The sequence below is a fragment of the Phocoena sinus genome, chromosome 1, assembly GCF_008692025.1.
Source record: "Phocoena sinus isolate mPhoSin1 chromosome 1, mPhoSin1.pri, whole genome shotgun sequence".
Taxonomy (NCBI): domain Eukaryota; kingdom Metazoa; phylum Chordata; class Mammalia; order Artiodactyla; family Phocoenidae; genus Phocoena; species Phocoena sinus.
The window spans coordinates 6,397,873-6,418,480 of record NC_045763.1 but is presented as its reverse complement, the minus strand read 5'-3'; the positions used below and the strand labels follow the sequence as shown (position 1 = coordinate 6,418,480).

At 46.7% G+C, this 20,608-nt stretch overlaps 1 protein-coding gene across 4 annotated transcripts in view; it reads left to right on the top strand.

Annotated features, from left to right (window-relative positions):
* RERE (arginine-glutamic acid dipeptide repeats) overlaps positions 1–20,608 on the top strand; it is a 429,896-nt gene that overhangs the window by 354,176 nt on the left and 55,112 nt on the right. For all 4 annotated transcript variants that reach the window (XM_032610681.1, XM_032610678.1, XM_032610670.1 and 1 more), the window contains one exon: positions 15,229–15,309. In XM_032610681.1, the coding sequence (XP_032466572.1) occupies positions 15,229–15,309 (81 nt within the window). The remainder of the gene's footprint in view (positions 1–15,228; positions 15,310–20,608) is intronic.

Below are 20,608 nucleotides of genomic sequence, written 5' to 3'. Positions count from 1 at the left end.
TTCGGCATTTAAAAATCATTTTTAGAAGAGGTTAGGCTTTACCAGACTGCCAAAAATTTCCATGGCATAAAAAAGATGAAGAACTGTGTTCTGAGTGCTGGCCTCTTCCAAATACCACAGTTAGTCAGTTTCCAAAGAGTCCTAGATGACAATTTCAATAAAACGGTTTCATGGAAGGACCACAGAGCTTTTGGTAGGACTGTGGTGTGATGTTATTGGCTTGGGCATGCCCCATAGATGTTTCCCATGTTACATTAGACTGTCAGACTTGGACCTGGTACAGTCAGCTTTCCACATCTTCAGGTTCTGCAACAGTGGATTCAACCAACTGTAGATAAAAAATATTGAGGGGAAGAATTCCAAAAAGTTCCAAAAAGCAAAATTTGAATTTGCTGCACATCGGCAACTATTTACATAGCAGTTATTGATACATTGTATTAGGTATTATAAATAATCTGGAGATGATTTAAAATACAGGGGAGGATATGCGTAGGTTATGTGCAAATACTGCACCATTTCATGTAAGGGACTTGAACATCTGTGGATTTTGGTATCCTGGAGGGTCTGGGAACCAGTCCTCTTTGGAATCAGGCACTGTCTGAAGGAGCTTACAGTCGCCCATCAGGGAAACACCCCCCCCCCCCCCCCCAAAACACACACACACACACACACACACACACACACACACACACACACACACACGGTTCTCGAGGGTCATAGGCCTTCCTTGCCCCTATTCCGCTGTAAGAAATCCATGTCAGGGAGAAAACTTTCATTATCTCCAGATTGTGTTTCACAACAATTGAGAATGTTCTTGGTTTTATTATTAAGTAATGTGAACCCGTGACTTCTTAGCTATTGTTTGCTTTGTTTCTTCAACATCTCAACATGCGTTATTTTCTTCCCTGTGCTTTCTCCAGCAGCTTATTTGCTCCACGCACCAGGTCCCCTGACTTGAAGCTACAGAGCTGCATTTAGATCAGGTTTCTCGCATGCTGCTGACTTTATCTCATTTACAGTATCACATTTCTGTTGCCATACACTGTGTGATCTGGGCCTCCCCACAGCTTTTTAACAATTAGTAATTGAGCAGGAAGTGTGTTTTTATTACAGTGGCCTTTTGATTTTGATTTTACAATCGTGTAGTGTTTAGCAGAGAGCAGAGGTGGGGAAGTGGCCCTCTGAAACACATTTTTGACAGAGAGAAGTCTGTTGTTTCAGCCACTTGGCTATCTGTCAGCAGTTCTCAGACTTCCCCCTTGTGTTGGTTGCCTGGCAACCTGGGGCTGGAGCAATCAAACCGTGGCCAGTGCTTTTCCAGGCCCAGATTGGGAGATGATTTATTGGTGGAACTGTAAGCATGGTAAACCCAAGCCTCCGAAATGGACCTTTTTTTTTTCTTTCTTTCTTTCTTTCTTCCTTTCCTTTCCTTTCCTTTCCTTTCCTTTCCTTTCCTTTCCTTTCCTTTCCTTTCCTTTCCTTTCCTTTCCCTTCCTTCCTTCCTTCCTTCCTTCCTTCCTTTCTTTCTTCCTTTCTTTCTTCCTTTCTTTCTTCCTTTCTTTCTTCCTTTCTTTCTTTCTTTCTTTCTTTCTTTTTCTTTCTTTCTTTCTTCCTTCCTTCCTTCCTTCCTTCCTTTCTTTTTCTTTCTTTCTTTCTTCCTTCCTTCCTTCCTTTCTTTTTCTTTCTTCCTTCCTTCCTTCCTTTCTTTCTTCCTTTCTTTCTTCCTTCCTTCCTTTCTTCCTTCCTTCCTTCCTTCCTTCCTTCCTTCCTTCCTTCCTTTCATTCTTTCTCTAGGAGTTTATAGAAACCACATCAAGAAAAAATAAAAGAAAGGGTATCAGTTGGAGGGTTTTGTTGTAAAACTTTTAAAGAATAAAATTAAGGCCTAGAGTGAGCTTGTTATTCTGTGTCTATCAACATGTGTATAGAATATATTTAGTTGCGTTATTACCCTTTTCTTTTATTTTACTGCAACACTCAACATTTAAAAGTTAGTGCTTTTTTGGGTAAATTAGGATACTTGGGATGTCACCTTACCATGAGAAACTCAGCCCAGGGAATGCTCATAGCTTGCCCCAGGGATCATCTGTGAAGCTTTGATAGAATCAGGCGTAGAACCAGAGCCCAGCTTTCCTAATGCCTGTGTATATTCTGGATTTAATGCAGTAAGCATAAAATGCTGATTGCTCTTCTCCTTATTTTTCAAAATCAGCTGAAAACTCCAAAGACCCTGCACTACGGTCTGCTCTGTTAATAGATGCTTAAGTAGGTCTTCTTCTTCATATGTGTGTGGAATTGGTGTGGGCAAGGGAATCCTGTCATTGTAGGACAAGTCAATTCTGAATTTTCAGATTCTTCCCACTTCCTGCTTCTGCCTTCTTTTTTTTTTTTTTTCTTCTGCCTTCTTTTTATTTTTTTAAAAAAATATTTATTTGGTTGTGCGGGGTCTTAGTTGCAGCAGGTGTGCTCCTTAGTTGTGGCTTGCAGGCTCCTTAGCTGTGGCATGCGAGGCATGCATGTGGGATCTAGTTCCCTGTCCAGGGATGGAACCCGGGCCCCCTGCATTGGGAGTGCGGAGTCTTAACCACTGTGCCACCAGGGAAGTCCATATGCTTCTGCCTTCTTTGCCTCCGCCCCCTCATTTATAATTATAACTTTTTAACTGTGAAAATTATCTCATTAATTTTTGCTATAGATGTGAGTTTTAAAACTCTTTTTGAGGGTTCTCTTTCATAGAGTCTCAAATACTTTCTCCAGTATTGCAAATGAGGACTATTTGGGGGCGGGGGTGGGGGGGAGGCGGTGTCGTGTGGTGAGGGCAGTCTGCATGAGGGGAAGGCACAGAAGAGCCTCAGCCTGACTCAGCAGGTTAAGCATCCCCTAAGCATTTCTTTTTGTAAGATTTTAAGTAAATACTTTGGAACTCAAACTCCACTCTGCTTGCAGCCCAATGTATCCAACTGTGTATGTAAATGCACTATTAGTATGTTTGTATTCCATATAAATATACAGATCGAATCGGTCTGTGTGTGTAATTTACACACAGCTGTGTTCACGCTCCCTTAACACCAGTATTTTCAGCAAGAGTGAGGTATCATGGGAGCACTGTTGTTCCAAACAAAAGCCAGCAGAGCAGCCTCGAGGTGGGGCCCATTACCAGCCCCTGACGTGGGACCCTCCCTTGACAGAGTCTCTTGTGATAGACATCCTGCGTGGAGGTAGTATGCGACCAGAAGGGTGCCTGTCATAGAAAGAAAATAGTGACCGCCAGTTAGACCAGGATCTGCCTTGTGACCCAGTTTTGCCTTTTGTAGTTGAAATACACTCACTCCTCTTCCCCCTCCAGCCCCCTGCGTTTCCTAAAGGGATACTTGATTTTCCTCTCATTTCGGAGAGCATTCAAAGTGACCAAAGTTAGTAAGGAGCCCTAGCCCTTGTCATGTTGTCATGAAAGGGAAACAGTCCAGGAGCCGCTTCTATGACCCTGGAGCTGGACAGGGCCTCAGTTTCCCCTGTTTAGGAAGTGGGGCAGGAGTGGATGGTAACAATTTCTAGACTGAGTTCTTCTGGAAGACACGTTTCACTTAATTTGAAATAACAGGCCTATGTGATTTTATTTCATTTAGGACTGTATGATATCATTGTCCAGTATTCTAACAATGTATTTATTTTACTTCCCTACTAGAAAACTTGTATTGCTTTAGATGTTTTAATGTTTTATCAAAAAGGAGCAGGGCTCATCCTAAACCTGTGCTATCCACTGTGTAACCACTGGCCACACGCGGCCGCTGAGCACCTGAAACGTGCTATAGCCCGAGTTGAGATGTGCTGTTGGTGGAAAACAGACACTGAATTCCCCAGGCTGAGGAGGAGAAAGGCAATGTAAAATATTTCATTAATGATTTGTATATTGATTACACATCGAAATGATAATATTTTGGATATATTAATGTGTTACTGATGTTCATTTTACCTCTTTTTAAAATATGGCTACTGGAGAATGAAAGTTACCTACTTGGCTCACATTTGTGGCTCACATTCAGCTTTTATTGGGCGGCCAGTGACCTAAACACCTTGCATTATAATTTTTGCGAAAGACCTCCCACTAAAGAGTTCTACTTCTTTGTTGTCTTGTAACTTATAGACAAGCCACATTTCTTTTTCAGTTTATTCCCTGTTCCTTCTGTGCCAACACCTGCTTCGTTAAAGAAGGTGAACTTTTTAGTGACTTAATTATGAGCCACTTGACCAAGAACATTTACGTGGGGACTACAGTGCTATCACAGGGAGAGAAGGTGCCTCTTATGTCCGTTTGGGTTCGTTATTAGTGTTGGGTTATTTTTAATTTGGGTGTAGCTGGGCAGCCATAATTGGCAAGAGGTATTTAGCTGGCGGTATTTCTACATCTGTTAATGCTTGCTGCTTAACTAGCCAGTTCTCATTTGACTTGAAAGTGCATTGAAGCGTGCTGCTCCGATATTCACCCCGTGGCAATGCTGTGTTAGGCCTGCAGTAATGAAAGGGCTTCAGCTACTCAGCATAATCATCTAGACTCAGAGGGTCACATAGACAGAGATGTATAGGATGGCTCAGTGGCCTTTGCTAGTGGGCAAGGTTGCTGTGTAAACCATCCAACATAAGGTCATTTTCCTGTTGGGCATGTGGTCTTTGAAAAATGGAGTGACTTTTTTTTTATGTTTGCGACCACCTGGGAAGGGTTTTGCGCACAGGTGTGTTGAAAAAGGAAATTGTGGGCTTCACTCTGGGTGGTGAGCCGGCATCAGGGAGTGGACTAGCGTGGTGTCTCTAGTGAGACTTGTATGTTTGAACGGACAGGAAAGGTGGTGTTGAATCATTCTGTAGGTAGTAACTAGAGAGTCAGAAACTTAGCACTGAGCGTAGGTCAGGAGACCTTGAGTCAAGCTGCAGGGCCAATGGCTGGGAAATAAACAGCACTGTAAGAAGGCCACGCCGGTTCGCCCCCCAGATACATTCATTTCTTCATTCAGCCGGTGCTAGTGGTCACCTGCTCTGCGTGTCAGGGGCTGTTCTAGGTGCTGGGGATTCCCTCATGTACTCAGTATCATACATAGCATGTCATGTCATGTCAGGGCAACAAGAGCTCAGTGTTAACATAGAGCAGAGGAAGGTTATAGAGAGTGAGAGGGCCTGCGGATTGTCTGAGGAAGTCTAATTGGAAGATGGTTTACTGGTTGCTTTAATTAATAGTTGACTAACATTGAGATTAAAGGTTTTAGTAATGAATCTTGTATTGGTTTCCTATTGCCGCATAACAAATTACTCTCAACGATAAAAATCACCTCAACTTAAAACAAGAACGATCATTTATTATCCTGTTTCTGCAGGACAAGAATTTAGGAATGGCTCAGCTGTGCCTTCTGACTTGGGGTGCTTTCGTGAGGCTGCAGTCAGATGGTAGATGGGGTTGGAGTCATCTTGAAGGCTCCTTCACTTGCGAGTCCAGGCTAGGAAAACTCAGATGGCGGGGGGGGGGGGGGGGGGGGGGCTGCACAGCTGGAGCTTCTGAGGCATCTCTCTCTCTCTCTCTCTCTCTCTCTCCGCCTCCCTAGGTGGTCTCCCCAGCATGGTGACTTCTGGATAACCATACCTCTTAATGTGGTGGCTCAGGGCTCCAAAGACACATGTCCAGAGAAGGAGAGCCAAGCAGAAGCTCTGTTACCTTTTATGCGTGCCCCAGCCTCAAGCTACCAGTGCCACTTGTGCCCTGTTGGTCAGGATAGTTACAAAGATCCACCCAGGCTCCAGGGCAGGGAACAGAGACCCACATCTCAGTGGAGTGTCTTCATCACACTGTAGGAGCAGCATGTAGGATCGGACGGAAATAAGAGTCTGTCACAAATACAAAGCTTTTGTGGGCATGTGTGTTTGTTTGTTTTGTTTTAAATAATGTATGATCCTTGCCTGTAAAGTGAGAGCCTTGACCAGCTTAGATGTTCTAAAGCTTCCTTCCGACTCTAATATTCTCGGATTCTACTATTATCACAGACATGGCAGGGAGTGAGAGTTGAGCTGACGACTGCCTAGCTTTTGTAGACATTTCTGGAGCACGTCAGCAGAGCCAGCTGGGGGTAGGATGACTGCTGGACTCTTCTTGCTGGCCTCAAACACCTTAGGACCTAGCACTTGAGTCACCCTTTGTGTTTCTGTAGCTAATCTTCGGTGGCGGGTGGGGCAGAGGCAGGGGGGATAAAACGGTGATGAGGCCAGGAGCTGTCTTTTGTCACAATGCTTGTGAATTGAGGAAGGTAGAAGAATCAGGGCAGGATCATATTAGACCTACCTCCCCCAATTCTCATTCTCATATTCTTTGGCCTTTGGAAGATTGGAAAGTGAAGGAACCAGGAAAAAGAGCTCTTTGGTATTATTCCTACATGACAGCTGAATATTTGGAATCTGCTGTATTTGACCCTAGAGAGGACTTCTCTTAGAAACGGACGGGCTTGTATTTGGGCTTCTGTTCTGAGGACCATCAAATCTTTTGGGATGAGGGGGAGAAACGGGTCTTTTTTGCAAAACCTAGGATTTATTTAATGTTAAAGGTATCTTAGACCGATCTTCTGCATTTCCACGTAAGACAGTTGATAAAACATATCATGCATTAACAGGGTCTCTTTTTGGAAAGAGTTTAGCCATCCTCCTGTCTCTGTGTAGGAGAGAGGCCACCTGCCTGACTGCAGCTCCCAGTGGTGGAGAACTAGGCATCCACTGTTGAGGCTTTACGGATAGATGAGAGAAAGCCCGCCACTCCTCCTCTTACACACGCGCATACGGAAGCCCGGAGGAGGCCTAGTGACCTATGCAAGGGTGTCGTTATATGGTGGCAGAGCCATGCACTCCAAGCCAAGTGTTTCTGTGGGAAAAATTTTAACATGGACATACAGCATACAATCTCTGGCACTTCTGCTTCAAAGAGCAAGTGTGTATATGTTTATACCTAAAATTTCCTTTAGAGGTTTTCTGTTTTTTTTTTTTTAAGACAGATAATACCGTTTAATTCCTCTGATACGTATAGATACAAGAGAAAGTTTTCTGCACCTGGATTCCAAGCAATTAATCCTATTTCGAAATCTCATCTCTCTACTTCTCCACCCTTCCTGATTAGCTATGGATTGGGGCAGGATATTTAATTTACCTAAACTTCCAGATTCTCCATCTGTAGCACGGACCCAGTGACACCTGTGTTGGAGAGTGTATTGAGGAGCCTTGAGGAGGATGTGGTCTGGGACCCACCAGTATCCATGTTGCGACTGTGATGTCCTGAGACAATGGAAGATGTTACTCTGGATAGAAAGCGTAGGACAAGTCTGAGCTAGGGAAAATGTCAGGTCTCAGACTTGAGAACCATCAGTAAAAATGTGGTTATTATTTTATTTTTTTAATTAATTAATTTATTTATTTTTGGCTGCGTTGGGTCTTCGTTTCTGTGCGAGGGCTTTCTCTAGTCGCGGCGAGCGGGGGCCACTCCTCACCGCGGTACGCGGGCCTCTCACTGCCGCGGCCTCTCCTGTTGCGGAGCACAGGCTCCAGACGCGCAGGCTCAGTAGTTGTGGCTCACGGGCCTAGTTGCTCCGTGACATGTGGGACCCTCCCAGACCAGGGCTCGAACCCATGTCCCCTGCATTGGCAGGCAGACCCTCAACCACTGCGCCACCAGGGAAGCCCTGTGGTTATTATTTTAAATTGTGATCCTGTTTGCTATTTTTAAACTATAACTAGTTGAATGGAACTTAACTATTAACTAGTTATTCTGGAATACTGCTAGTAAATTCAGCGTGTACTTACAAAGTAGAGTCAACAAGAAATTAGGAGCAACATACCAGAAATCTCGGAGATGCCCACCACAGCTTGCTGGCCGGTCTCCTCTCAGACGCACTGCTTCTGCTGCTGTTTATTGAAAACGTCATGCTTTACTAGGGTCGCCCTTTCGTTGATGTGTTAAATATTTTAAATCGAAACCCAAATTATACTTTTCAAAGCAGTATCAATAGTGTACCTCTAGCCGGAAGCGTGTTTTCGATATGGGGTGATGGGAATCTGTAACAAACAGGATTATATGGATGAAATGCAATAGGTTCTCATCTGGTGGTTGCTCAGTGAGAGCCACTGTTGAGTGAACAGGTAGGAGTCCTGGAATACAGATGTCTGGAAAGGCTTTTATTTCTTCTGCTTGGCATCCGTCTTCTCTTTTTTCTCCCTACCCCTCATTAACATAGGCCCACATTTAGGAAGCGTCTTCAGTTTTCTGCTGCTGCTCCTTCTCTGCACCTTCAGAAGACCAGTGGACAACTCCTCTTACTCTCTGCCTGGCTTGTGGGCTTACACTTTTGTCTCTCCACTGGGGGCAACTGTGGTTTGCTTGCTTGCAGATCTGCCTGCTCTTCAGTCCCCTGAGAAGCAGCAAGTCATTAACATAAAATTTTGTGCGGAAAACAGCGTAGAGCAGGAGCCATTTTCACAGTGGGACTCACTTTAATACCTGCAGTGTTTTCCAAACAGTTATGTAAGAGGACTGAGTAAGAGTCGCTTTTCAGAAGTCCTGGTGAGTTTCTGACTGTGATACACTAGTTAAAATTCACCAGAGGGAGTTAATTTTGAAAGCTCTCAGCCAGGGGTTAATGCAGAGTTATCTTTTAGCCATTTTTGCAGCATTGCCCCTCTCCCCTGGCTCCTCTCCTCTGCTGTAGACACACAGGTCATATCCAGCACTTGAGATGAGCCGCGTTGGGAGTTTCACGTGCACACGAGGGAGATAAGTGCACCTTAGTCTTTGGCCTCATCTACCCAGTACTCCTCTGGGTGCAATCCAATTTGATATTAAGAGTAATCTTTTTTGAGATAGGTAGGGCAGGTACTTTATGGCCAGTTTAAAAGATGAACAAACCGAGACAAGAATAAGTTAAGTTTCGAGAATATAACCTTTATTTGTCCATTCGTAGACCTTTGGGAAACACTTAAAATCTTGAAATGCAAACGCAGGCAGCAGGTGCCCATCATAGCCCTGATCCACACACTCTCCTCAACTCCATTCTTAGCCTTCACCCCATCCCTGAAGTTCCCTGACTGTTTACATTTGTCAGTCTTGACCCTCCCACCCTGGTTCAAGGATTTGGTGACACGTGGTTAGTTTTCCCATCTGTAAAATGGAGCTATTAGTAGCCCCTGCCTTGTAAGGTTATTGCGGTGCTTCAATGAGTCAGTTGGTGTGGAGCCCTTAGGAGAGTGCCCGCCATTGGAGCAGTACTCAGTGCTGGCTGCTTTTATTGTTGAATAGGAGGTGTCTCCCTACCTTTCTCTCATCCCGACACATGACAGTGAAGCTGCTTGCCCCAGGCCAACCCTGGTCCACCCCTTCCCCCCACCCCCAGCGGGAGACAGTCAGTGTCTGGGCAGCCGGTGAGGCCGTCATCGCCCGTGGGCACAGGGCTTGGGAGGCTCTGAGCTGGGGCAGGCTCAGCAATAATGAGCAGAACTTTTGAACTTGTTACTTTATCGTAAGAGAGAATGTTATCGCATTTTCACCCAATTATGTTTATCCCCGTTACGTATCTCCCATTTCAAAAGTGGCTGTGTCTAAACAGCCATGTCAGAATTACTCTGTGGAACAGAGAAGCAGACCAGATCCTAGGAGTTCTGAGTTTGAATCTCACATTCTTTCCATTCTACCGAAATGAGAAATAGAGCTCTCCAGATTCTACTCAGACCCAAATTTAACAGCAAGTACTGTGTTCAGGTAACTCACTTTTTTTAAAGCCAAGAGTTAAATGTTCTCTACCAGGGACTTATAGGTAGGTAACTTCTGATGGTGACATGAAGTTTCAGCTCAATAATAGCAAACTATAGCAGTGTGTCTAAGAACTGGGGGGTGATTACGTAACGTGGCCATCACTACAATGGCAATCATATTACAGTGTATAAATGTATCAGATGAACATGTTGCGTACCTCGTAACAGTGTCGTATGTCAAAATATTTCAGTAGGTAAAATCAAAATTGGAGCGCAATCACAAACGAAGTTGTTAAACAAAGCAAAAGAACAGTCTCCTTGCCATTAATAAATCTGTATGTATATTTGGGTCTCATCTGGCTATGACGATTGAGAAATAGAAGAGGACTTGTCTTGTGCTCCCAAAAAACACACAGGTTGATTGAAAACAAAGAGCACCAGAGAAAACAGTGCCAGCACCCAGGGAACCTCAGCTCATGGCTCTGAGAGTGGCCGGACTGTAAGCCTGCAGGGCTGCCCGGCACTCGGAGCAGCGGCCCAGCCACAGCTCCCGCCTCGGGAAGGAGCAGCCTTCTTTCTCTTGCACCCTTGGCATCTTAGCAGTCTAACGTCTATACGCCGTCAGGGACAGAACAGCTAAGGGACAGAGACATAATTCATGAGGCCTTGAATCTCAGCACTGGAAATGCTGAATTTCAGCTCAACTGCTAGAATGCTAGCAGACCGCGTCTGTGAACTTTCATTTAGAAGCTTCCAGTACCTGTCTGTCTGTGAGTCGATAGTGTTAATTATGAAATTAAAGTCTTAAAAAAAAGTCAGGGTCTTCATTTGCAGAGAGATGACTGAATCGAGGGAACGGAGACTACAGCCTCAGTAACCTGTTTAACATACTGACCTATTCTAATCATTGACCACTCTGAGTGGGTTGGCTTTGTTTCGATTTTAAAGGCTACTCTACATTTCTGGTAAACCACAAGGTAAAGGCTGGTCTCTGAGAAGCAGATGTTTTGCCAGTTTTGAGGCCTTGTGGCTTTCCATAGAGAAGTAACAGTACAGGCCACATGAAGCTTTTACTTCCTTTTTTTAAAAAAGTGGGGCCAGTGGTGCTTTGCACTTGATAGCATAGTCATTGATATACACTGACAGCAGTGGTTCGTGTTCACCATCAGATGTCAAATCCGTATTTCTGGAAGTAGTTAGTTTGAAATGTCTATGAGACAAGTGTTCCCAAATGGGCTTGGATCATAGATTTAGCCTTAGAAATAGTAGTGAGAATCTTGGATGGTATTTAGAGCCATGGGAGCAGTGGAAATCATATTGGGAGGGAGTTTGTGGGGAGCAGAAAACCTAGAACAAAGCCTTGGGGAGACTCAGAGGTTGAGGGAGGAGAGAATTAAGCCACCAGGTGATATGAGAAAAATCAGCAGAGTTTGGTGTCATGGAGCCAATAAGATCAACTTTGTTATCGAAGTTCAAAATGGACCCTTTGGCATTTAACAGTCTATTTCCACTGTGACCACCCTAGCCCAGGCTCTTGTCATCTCATGGTTTGTTTCATCTGTGTATCACAGACTTGGGAGCTCCAGCTGCCTAATGCTATAGGGAGGCAAGGTGGTATAAGATACAATTCCTGTCTTTTCAGAGCTCACAGACACTATGAGTACATAAGACCTTTTACAAATAAATAAATGCGAAGTGAATGGGGACGGGTCCGGTCAGGGAAGTCTCATTTTGGGGTGGGAGGGATTTGAGCTTGAGTTTGAGGTGAACTGGAGGGTAGGCTGTGGAGAGAAGTATTAAAGGTACCCCAGAGTTGGAAGTTCAGACAGAGGTGGTAGCATGGACCGGTTGGCATTACGGGACATCTGTTTGGAAAGGTAGGCCAGGACAGGATCCTGGTGTGCCTTGAATGCAGGGCTAAGGGTTAAACACCACCTGAAGAGGTCAAAGAGCTATTCTTAGGTAGGGCCTGGGGGCAAGATGGTGTAGGACTCATGATGAAATCCGTGGTTTTGAAAAATTCCTCAGCAGAGGCTTGTAAATGGCTGGATGAGAGAGATGGGTTAGTAAGCTAGCTAGTAGGAAAGAAAGGTAAGGGTTTGGCCTGGGACTACTGCTGGAATGAGCGGGAAAGGAAGGCACTGAAAGACCTTTCTTAGGAAGAATACTGAAGAGTTGATTTGATTTGGTGGGGCAGATGGAAAGGGCAGAGTCGCAGATCATGGGACCATGACTGAAATTGCTGACCTTCGTAGACTCTTGGCCCACTTCACCGAGACTGTGGCAGTAGTGCTGCAGGGCATGGATTTTGGAGCCCGGGTTTGAATTCTGCCTGGACCGCTGAGGAGTTGGGTGACCTTGGTCTGGTTACTTAACCCACGGTGCCTCAGCTTCCTTGTCGGTAAAATGGAGATAACAGCAGTACTTCCTTCTAGATTGTGAGGACTTTGAGGCTTCTGACATACAGTAGGTACTTCATAACTGTTGAATGGATGCTGTTCAGAGGATTATAACAAGAGGAGGAATCAGGGTCTGAACTCAGGTTTGCAGAACTCTCCCACATTACCCTGCTCTTCCAGGTTCAGCCTTTCTCAGGTGCTCCTTCACTGGGCCGGCCTCTCCCAGTGAACCTGTTGCGTGTCCTCACACAGGCATGGCCCTGCCATTCCACCATCTGACTCACGCCAGAGCCCACCTCAGCTTTGTGTAGACTCTCCCTGTCTGATTGCCACTTCCTGTTCTCTGCCTCTGTCTTTCCTGGGGGGGCCTTCCCACCCCTCCACACCTGCAGATGCTGTCTGCTCTTCTTGATCTGCTTCCGTAAAGGCATTCTGAACAACAGTCCATCCCTCTTCTTGGCTCCCTTGCAGCACTGGTGAGCTGCCCTTCACTACTTCATGCTTGGCCGACCTAAGTCTCAGATTGTTCTGTAATCACCTCACACACATTTATCTTACCTGCAAAAAATGAATCCGTTTTAATAAAGGTCCATGGCTACCTCTTTTGTTGTTGTTATTTTAAAAATTCCTCCCAGTGTTAGGTGCTCACTAAATACTTAACTTCTTAACGAGTAGATTAAGAAGCATTAATTCTGAAGGCTGAGGTTGAGCTCCGGTCATCCTCATCTCACACCTGGGCTCCCTCTCTAGCCTTTTTAACTGCATTGCAGCCAGTCTGTCCCTAATGCACGCCGAGGGCCACACTGCCACCAGAGCAGTCTCTGTGCCGTCTTTTCATGGAACGCTCTTGCTTACACTTCTCCGCTGGCCTACAGCTAGGAGCAGAACTCTTCAGCCTGGCCTGGAAGGTTCTTTGCAACCTGACCCTCTCCCCACCTCTTCAGTCTTACCTGCTGGGACTCCACTTCGTACACCCTGCCCTCCTCGCAGTTCCCAGGGTGATCTGTGTGCCCTTCCTGGCTGACCCCTCTGCCTGGAGCCCTGCTGAGCCCACCTGACAGGCTCATGCTCCCCCTTGTCTCGCCCCTACGACGACGGCAGCAGAGTAAGTTGCTTCCTCCTCCTGACCCCACCTCCTGCCCTTTGTTCCTCTGCTGCTTTTTGCTGGGGCCCAGAGATTGATCTGTTTACCCTGTTTGCCAGGCCTGCTCCTTGAGGGCAGGGCAGTCTCGTTCCTCTCCACATCCCGGTGGAGATGTGAAGATGTGGAGGTGCTCTGCACGCAGCCCGGGATGCGTGCTGAGCATGTAAATGATACTTTTTTCAGGTAACGAGGGTCACTCTGCTTCAGACTAGAGCAGAGCTTGCTTCTTTCTTGTGCCTTGCCAGATTTTTCCTTTTGAACTATACGAATTATGTTGAAAACTGACAGTGATGAGTCATATCTGAGAAAGGGGTGAAATCTGAAAATGCAGAGCCTCCAGGAATGGAGTAGGAGGTTGCAGATCGGTCTTCCCGGCCAAGTCTGGCTCTTCACTGAATTCGCCCGGCTGGTCTCAACCGCGGGGAGTGGGAGGGACTCCCCTCCCGGTGGGCAGGTGATTTATTGGCTGGGAAGCTTCCGCGGTGATTTAGTTGTGAAACGGCGCCCTGCGAGGTGCCGGCTGAGGCCTGGGCCGGGCGGGAGCGGCCGCCCACAATCCCGGGCCGGAGGGACCTCGGGGGTCGTCGGGGCCAGCCCCCCCATTTCGCAGCCCGGGTGCGGCGGGCGTGCGCTGCTGACTCTGCCCGCCCGGGGGGAGGTCCGGAGACGCAGCAGCCCGGGGAGGGCCCCAGCCCGGAGCCAGCACCGCGGGCGCCCTCCGCTCGCGCCCGCCGCGGCGGGGAGGAAGTTTCCGTGCTCCGCCGCCCGGGTCGACTCCCGCTGTTCGGAAGGAGGAAACCGAGGTACCGGGCCGGGGTCCCGCGCGGAGCCTCGGGGCGGAGGCCAGAGCCGGGCCGGCGGGCGGCGCGGCGATCCAGGCCGCCTTTTGCAGCCGCCCGCGGCCGCGCTGGGCTCTGCGCGCCGCTCCGGCCTCCTCTCCGGCCTCCTCCCCCGGCGGCGGCGGCGGCGGCGGCGGCGGCCGCCCCAGCCCCGCGCCCCGCGCCGCGCGGCCCCGCCGCGGTCACACGCCGAGCCGCCCGGCCGCCTCCGCCCTGCGCTTTGTGGAGCCGGAGCCCGAGCCCGAACCCGAGCGCGAGCCGAGTGACAGGCGCGGCCTCCCGCCACCCGGACCCTGAGTGCGGCCCGCGGCGGCCCCGCGTACCTGTGGCTGACGGCGGTCGGCCGCGCGGGACCCGACTTCGCGGGCCGAGGTGGGGTCCGGGGATCCGGCAGTGGCCCCGCTGTGGCGGGGAGGGGCTGCCCAGGAGGAATGGGACAAAGTGAAAGTCCCCGGGCTGCCGAGGAAACGGGGGCGGGGAGGGGCCGGGAAGGAGGAGGGGTGCTGGTGTTTGGGTGCCTGGTGCCCCGGGGTGGCTCTTGGGGCCGGCGTGGCGGGGCACGCAGGCCGGCCGGGGTTCGGGCCCGGTGGGCTGCCGCGGTGCTGCTGCCGTCCTGGTGAATTCCCCGGACGAACGAAAGGCCTTTGAAGCCTCCAGGGTGCCCTTCTGGAGAAAAGTCTCCAGCTTTGCTCCCGTTCCCCCCTTCTGCTCGGCACTTTGGGAAGCTTCGTTCTCAGGTGGGGACCAGTTGTGCTGTTTTATTGATGGAAGCACGGAGCGTATGTGTTGTTTATACCTTCGTGGACCGACGCAGAGACCGGAGGCAGCGAAGGCACAGACGGCTGCTTGCCTCGGACACGGGACGTCCTCCTCAGCCTGTCCGAGTGCGGGACTGGGGATCTGACGGAGGCTGTCTGGGCGCGGGTCCCGGCTGTGCTGCTGAAATATTCCCGCAGCCGTGTCGACGTTCCCTAGCTCGGACTTCTTTGGGGTTGTTATTCTGCTGATTGCAGAGATCTTTGCTGACATCCTGTGTTGTTTTTGGCTTTTACATCCCATTTGTTGTTTCTTTTTATCACAGAAACGCTTCGTTAAGGGGCTTAGGCAGTACGGCAAGAACTTCTTCCGAATTCGAAAGGAGCTGCTTCCCAATAAGGAAACAGTGAGTACAATTGGACTTTATGTAACTTGATTTTTTCCTCTGCGCTCCTGCTGCTTCTCCGCACTTGATCTTGTGAAATGGTTTCCTTTAACCCTGTGTTGTGCCGGCCTCTAGGATTCTATTAATTTTACTTCCTTCACCTTTAGTTTTAGCTCAGGATTCTAGATGGTAAAGTGACTGATTATGCTTATCCCCAAGAAAGTGGATTTCAGAACACTTTCTGAGAGGTTGGGGGGTGGGGCGGGGAGTCTGGGGTGTTGGGGAGTTAACATCTAATTTTAAATACAGTGGGTGAAATAGAAAATATCATTTATCGCTAGTTTGGATTTGGTTATTGACAAAAGTCATCAACAAACAATAGAGCTAAGAGGTTTGTAGCTCAATATACTTTAAATTCACTGGGGACTTTTATTTTTTTTAATGTTGCTATGTTTTGAAGAGTAGTTGTACCTAATTTTCCAGCCCTAAAAGTTTGCACTTTTCATTGGACAGATACACAAGGATCTCTCTGTAAGTTGCTTGAAATGAGGCTTTTAAAAATTCCTTTGATATTTCACAAAGCTGAGAATCAGGTCTGATGAACGCTCTTGTTAAACTTGGGGTAGGTGGGTTTGCTAAGGAGGCTTGGGAGTGAAGTTATGTAAAGAGAATGCTAGCAGGAGATTCTTTCAGTCTTACCTGAATGTGCCTGTGGTTTCCTACAGGTGGTACTGGAGGAGGGTGGGGAAAGTCCTCCCTGCGGCTAGGCCAAGGAATAGGGGAGACGGGGGTGGGGGGGGTGGGGGGGGAGGGGTGGAGTAGGCCAGCCACTTACCGGTGCCTGTGGCCCAAGTACTACAGAAGTGCACTTCAGGACTTGGGGATGGGAGGTGAATATTTAGACATGGAGTGCTGCTTCCCCCACCCCAGGTTTTGGGAGTGGATGGAGGAGAATATCCATGAAGAATACCCATGACAAAAGCTGATGGGTTGGTTTGGGTTTTGGTTTTCTAATTGGGTATTGTTTATTGATTTCCTCTTATTCAATTTTGGTTCTTTTATTCAGATTTTTTCTTTTTTTTAAACCAACTGTTTCTGGACACGTTTTCTGTACAGCACCTTATAAACAGACCTCATAATAGGGGAGAAGCGTTCTGAGATTTCAAGTATAGCCTCATATAAATTGGTGGTTTGCATTAATCAATCATAATTAGATTAAGTTTTCAGTATTTATTATACATGTAAATATGCTGAGATGGGTCATTTTGAGGATAGCTGAAAAAAAAGCTTGTTTATGGACATTAAACTAAAATATATTATCACTCTATATAATCAAGTGACTTTTTGCTCTTTCCAGAACAGAGTGGTAAGAGGTATTTAATGTGGAGCAATGAAAGAAATACTTTTTACGTTTTCTGAGGATTTCAGTTATTTGAAGTAAAAACTAAAAAGGCTTTACCCTGCAAAGTATAGGAATTTTGGTTTGGCCCAGTTGGAGTGAAAATGAGAGAGATCATTGAGTAGATTTGAGCTGATGTGAGGGGCCAGATTATAACCTCTCAACTCAATTTTCTCTCTCCCTGTGCTCTGCTAAAAGTTGCAAAACATGAAGAATTTGATACAAGATATCCCTCTACAATTATTTTATCTTTCTCTTTTAAAAAGTAAACTTAATAGCAAGATTAAGCGTTGAATCTAAAATCTGGTGTCTAACTTTTGGAAATGCCAGACACTTTGCATGTTATCTCCCCTGTGAAAAGGGATCTGAATAAACTTTAACCTAGGGAATGGTCTTCTAATCTGTTTTTCCTCTTGCTCTTGGTTGTCGATTATTCTTACTGATGATGTCTGACTCAGTAGTAGCCTCTTTTTGTGCCACACAGAAGTTCTCAGTACAGCAACCTTTTGAGCAGGTTCTCTGGTCTTTTCCAGGCGCCTCGTTCCTGAGACGCTTCCCCATCACTTCTCTGCAGTCCCTGTTTCCCAGCCATGTGGCTCCAATCCTCCCATCTCCTCTGGCACCCAGCGGTCTTCCTGTTTCCAGCCTCTTCCTCAGGGCACAGTCATTGGAGCTGATGGGAGAGTTGTTTGCAGCACTGGAGAATTTATTAGGGCTGAACATTGGCTAACTATTCCTAGTGTCCTGCTGTCTTTTGCATGGAATTGGAGGAGGTTGGTAGTAGGATAAATCTTAAGCATTCTCGTCAGCTGGGAGCAGCACTCATATTTTCCTTAGTTATCAACATGGCCAGGCTAATCATTCACAGGTCAGACAGAGGGGAGGGCAAAGGTTATTTTTCATTTTTGCTGCAGAAGATGAGAAAATTTGTAGGTACCAGTGTTCTTGGTTCAAAACTCCCTAGAAATCTTCATATGGTCATGCCTTATAAAAATACACACATATAAATGTGTGTGTATGTGTGTGTGTGTGTGTATGTACACACACACACACACACACACACAGAGCAAATCCCGCTAACTTAGATACTTTCCACATTGTCTTCTATTTACCGGAATTATTAACTCATTTCTTTGCTATTCTCAACCAACTTGAAACTTCAGAAGGGTGTCAGCATCCAGAAGAACACGCCTGATTGGCCATGGGCGTGGGGTCAGCAGACTGTGTTCTATTCTTGGCCTTACCAGTAACTATAGTACTTGATGATCTCTTTTAACTGGGCAGTCTTCTTTGAGCTGTTCATTGGCAAGTTCAGGTCATATCCTGGCAGGGTCTAGGAAATTTTTTTCTCTAAAATGGTGTGTGTTTGCATGAGAATTTTATTGGTGTTAGAATCTTTATAAAATGTTTGTACGTCTTTGGCTGTCGCTGTGCCTGAGACCAAAGTGATGGTTCTTCTCTCCTCTGCCACTTACCTGCCATAGGGCCTTAAGCGGATTATTCGGCCTCCTGTCCTTTAATGTCTGGGTCTGTACAATGGGGTGATCCTTCTACCCCTTAGAATTTTTTTTTAATTTTTAAATTAAATTTAATTTTTTTTATTGGAGTATAATTCTTTACAATGTGTGTTAGTTTCTGTTGTAGGACAGAGTGAATCAGCTACGTGTATACACATATCCCCTCCCGCTTGGGTCTCCCTCCGCCCCCCTCCAGAATTGTTTTGAGAATTTAAATGAGATACCGTCTATATAAAGAGTGCATAAAAACACTTGAGAATGATTGTTCTTCTTATCTACCCTGAATACTATGTAAAGTAGCTAAATGCTATGAAAAGTACAGAATTATATTCTGCTTGTAAACATATTGAACCTATATAAAAAGAAATTACCTGTTTTTCATTAATCTGTCTTGCAGAAAACCCATTTAATTGAAAAACAGAGTGGGTGGAGGGCACTGCCTAGTCTAAAAGATGGAATTCCTCTGTCTTGAAGCTTTGTTGAGGAGACTTCCACGCTTACCAGGCCACTGGGTGCCGATGTACGTTCAGAGCTTCCTGGTAGGCACGGATACGGAGAGCTCTCCCAGCTCTTTTGGTTTCTGGTGTTTATTACTCAGGAGCTAAATCTGGCTTTTCTCTGAACACTGCTGCCCACTGAAGTGGGAATAGTGGCTGTGATTGTGGAAAACCGGCTGTTTATAGAGGTTTAGTTGAGTGGGTATTACATGTTAACCTCATGTTACCCGAGAGAATAACTGCAAGTCAGAGAGTTTAGTATCACAGTCGTGCAGATATCCTATAGTTGATCGTCTTTCTCCCCGTTCTCCTTTCCTCTAGAACTATTTGCCTCCCCCAAGTGCTTATAAGATGTATAATTAGTAGTAAAATACGGTAAAGCATTTTTGCTAAGCATCTCCGGTTCCCCTTGGCTGTGTGCTTCTTCTCTCTCAAGACACGCTTTGGCCTAAACCACATCAGAATCTTGGGTATTAGTACATTTGTATAAATCACAGTGAGTGCCCCGTAGCTGAGCTTCTGAGAAAATGATGGGGAACAAGGCTTCTTGGGTTCTGCTTTAAGCACCGCCGCGTAATCTTTGGCTTGATGAATCACATGACCTTTGATGCTAAGGTAATGCCTGAAAAAACAGGAGACCTAGGAGTGTTGAATCTTAATTACCAGGAGGGGAATCCATGTTACAAATAACACAAAATCATAGGTGTTCCAAAAATAATTTTTCGTTTGATTTTTACACATTGTAGTTTTCTTCAAAAACATGAGATGATTACTCAGGTGACAGTGACATATAGTATCTTCTTTCATGCTGAGAGCATCTCTTTGTTGTTTGAACCAAAGACTTTTCCGTGTCTGACACTGGGGTGGTTGTCCCTTGAATCCTGGCTGGCCTTTGTGTAAAGCTCTGTCTGCTGGCGCTTGGACAGATCCAGCCAGCATTGCATCGTAGACAGGGAGCACGCACTTAGTGACCTGTCTCAGCGGCAACTAACCTTAGTGAGAAGACAATTTGATCCACCCCGACTTGATAGGGAGAAGAGGTGCCCCTAGAGGATTATTAGCCCCTGGGTGGAGCAGGGGGACAGGCACACACTCTTGACTCTCTTTCTCATCTCTTAGTTTTATTTTTGAATACCTAGCCCAACAGAGATGAAGCTCATGTTATTTGTAAACCCAGTTACTGGTGCCTTAATACTTACTATGCCAGAAATCCATTTTCGCCCACTTCCCATTTTCGGAGCTAGTTAAACATGCCATATGGTTCAATTTTAGAAAATTTTGTATACCACTGAGCGCTGTAATGGTGGGATGTCTATAGAGAGAGCAAGGTTCCACCCGTGCCCTGCAGGGAGCTGGCATTGCAGCAGGGAAGATGAGCCATTTGCAGGCCTGCCATGTTTGCCAGTTTGTGCTTAGGGCCCTGGTAGAGGTCCGGGTCCCACAGAGCCTGGGGGTTTCTGGAAGGCTAATTGGAGGATGTGGTGTTTGAACTGAGCTTCGAAGGAAGGAAGGATATAGGCCATGGTTGGGAGGGTGGAAGAAAAGCGACTTTCCAGCTGTTGGAAATATCACGAGCAAAGGCACGGAGAGAGGAAATTGCAAAACGTGCCCGGCAAGTCCATGAGTGCGGTCGGAGAGAAGGCTGCACGAGCTGATGCAGTGGGATTTAGGCCAAGCTTATGGCTTGGAGGTAGACTTGGGGGGACCTTGCTCTCTCTCCAAAGAGTGCGTTTGGGGACCCATTGAAGTCTTTTGAGAAGAGAGGTGAGAGCATGGGAGGTGAGCATTCTTGAGCAGCACCAACGAGATGGAGACCGGAGAGGAGGTTCTTAATAATTCAGTCTAGTAGTAGGACAGAAAGTGGGGAATCGTCAGTGACTTGTGGAAATGGAAGTCTTTTATCTTGA